The sequence below is a fragment of the Cryptomeria japonica genome, chromosome 1, assembly GCF_030272615.1.
Source record: "Cryptomeria japonica chromosome 1, Sugi_1.0, whole genome shotgun sequence".
In the NCBI taxonomy this organism is placed as follows: Eukaryota; Viridiplantae; Streptophyta; class Pinopsida; order Cupressales; family Cupressaceae; genus Cryptomeria; species Cryptomeria japonica.
In genome coordinates, this window is record NC_081405.1 from 108,307,752 (window position 1) to 108,309,800 (window position 2,049).

At 37.7% G+C, this 2,049-nt stretch overlaps 1 protein-coding gene across 1 annotated transcript; it reads left to right on the forward strand.

Annotated features, from left to right (window-relative positions):
* The first annotated feature begins 397 nt into the window (after positions 1–397).
* LOC131876671 (germin-like protein 1-1) lies at positions 398–1,377 on the forward strand. The gene has a single exon (XM_059222114.1). It carries the CDS (start codon positions 591–593, stop codon positions 1,239–1,241), a length of 651 nt encoding a protein of 216 aa, XP_059078097.1. The 5' UTR covers positions 398–590; the 3' UTR covers positions 1,242–1,377.
* Positions 1,378–2,049: the final 672 nt, after the last annotated feature.

Here is a 2,049-nt window from a genome sequence, read left to right on the forward strand (position 1 = left end):
TAAAAGAATATATCTCCTACTTCATTTAATAATCTAGCAATACATAAAACACAATATTTCTCTGAATTTTTTTTCTTAAAAACTACACAATTAAATCATACTTAATTTTGCTTCCCCTAAGAAAAAACTCTACTTATAAACAAATGAAAAATAATCATCCAATTTTTTTTATTAAGAATAAATCTTCAGAAGTTCGCAGACTGACTACAGAATTGACTTTGATTCGGTTAGCTGTAAAGATTTTATATGCGTATGCTTTTTTAATATCCCGCCGACCATAACTACCCCATTTATAAATGCTCCTGTGACAGCAGTTGACGCAATATCTACTTCCCATGAACTTATATATCACCTAACACAGCTTTTGCGAAAAAGACTGATTCTCAGTGCTGAGCATTCCTATTTTGATATGTTTTTCTTGGACGAACAACTAGTTTTTATTGTCTTAACTCTCAAACAGAGGAAATGGGGATGGAATTACTAAATTATTAAGAAATTCCTCATCTGTTCGTGCATCCATATATAGAGCAGCATACGAGGCCAGAAGCTCAATATTGTTGTAAGTACTCTTTTTCTTCTTCAAAATTACAATGGCATACTTTTGGGTTTCTCTAGTTTTGGTTTTACTAGCGCCCACAACAAGTGCAGATCCAAACCCATTGCAGGATTTCTGCGTAGCAGACACTTCCTCTTCAACAGTTTATATGAATGGTCTGCCTTGTATCAATCCCACCAAAGCTTCTGCAAAGCACTTTACTACATCTATTTTGAGCACACAGGGAAATACATCAGGCAATCCATTTGGAGTGAGTTTGACTGTCACAACAACAGAGGTTCTCCCTGGCATAAACACACTGGGGATGATAATGGCTCGCGTAGATTTTGCAGTGGGAGCAGTGCTTCCTCCTCACACACACCCACGAGCTTCTGAAATAATCTTCGTTTTGGAAGGGAATCTCAGAGTTGGGTTTGTGGACACCACCAACAAGCTTTTCTCTGCAGATATCAAAACAGGTGATGTTTTTGTGTTTCCCAAAGCTCTCATACACTTCGCTCAGAACATGGGAAACAGCCCCGCGTCTGTTATAGCGGCTCTTAACAGTCAATCTCCCGGTAACTCTGTCATTCCCTTGGCCACTTTTGCTTCCAATCCGGCAATTTCCAGTAGTGTTTTGGCAATGTCATTCCAGATCAACCTTATGGAGGTGGAGACAATCAGAAAGAAGCTTGGTGGTAGCTGAAGAATCGATTTTGGATTACCGAATTCTGTCTTTATGCTTCTGGTAGAGAATCTTGTTTCGTCTCGCATGTTTCTTACAAATTAATTATTCGCGGGCTGTAGTTCAATGTTACATTCTTTTATGTTTGATTATTCAATGTTGGCTACTCTGCACTAAAAGTTGTAAACTTGTAATCTCTATTAATTTGTGTCAATTATCTATCTTTTATATGTGTTACGATTGAAACATGAATTTTTTATGTAGATATTTATCAAAGTATTTGGCAATTAATTTAAGACAATTAATTTTGAAATGGTTATTATGTCGGAAAAAACTATTGATGAAGAAGTACACCGAAGACTAGTGATTACTCTATTATGGTTTTATTAGTGTTATTATGCTTCTTTTACTATGTCGTAAAGGTAGGAAGGGAGAGAGAGAGGGAGGGAGCAAGTGAGATGTATGTAGATAAATAAAGGTAGGTAAAGATAGGTAGGTAGAGAGAAGGGAGATATAAATAAGCAGCATAGGAGAGGTGGGTAGTGAGAGAAAGGAGAGACACAAAGAGGTGAGATAGAGAATTAAGGAATAACGGAGAGGAATGTAGAGAGAGGGGGGAGGAGTGTGTAAAAAAATTTATAGAGGGAGAGGTATGTAGAAAGAGGAAGAGGGGAGAGAGACATAAATAGAGAGAGCAATGGAAGGAGAGGTAGGTAGAAGGAGAGAAGTGGATAGGAGGGAGAGCGCAAGAGATCAAGGTATGTAGATAAATAGAGGTGAGGATGGATGGAGGGAGAGGGGAGATAGATATAAGTAAATATGGATGGAG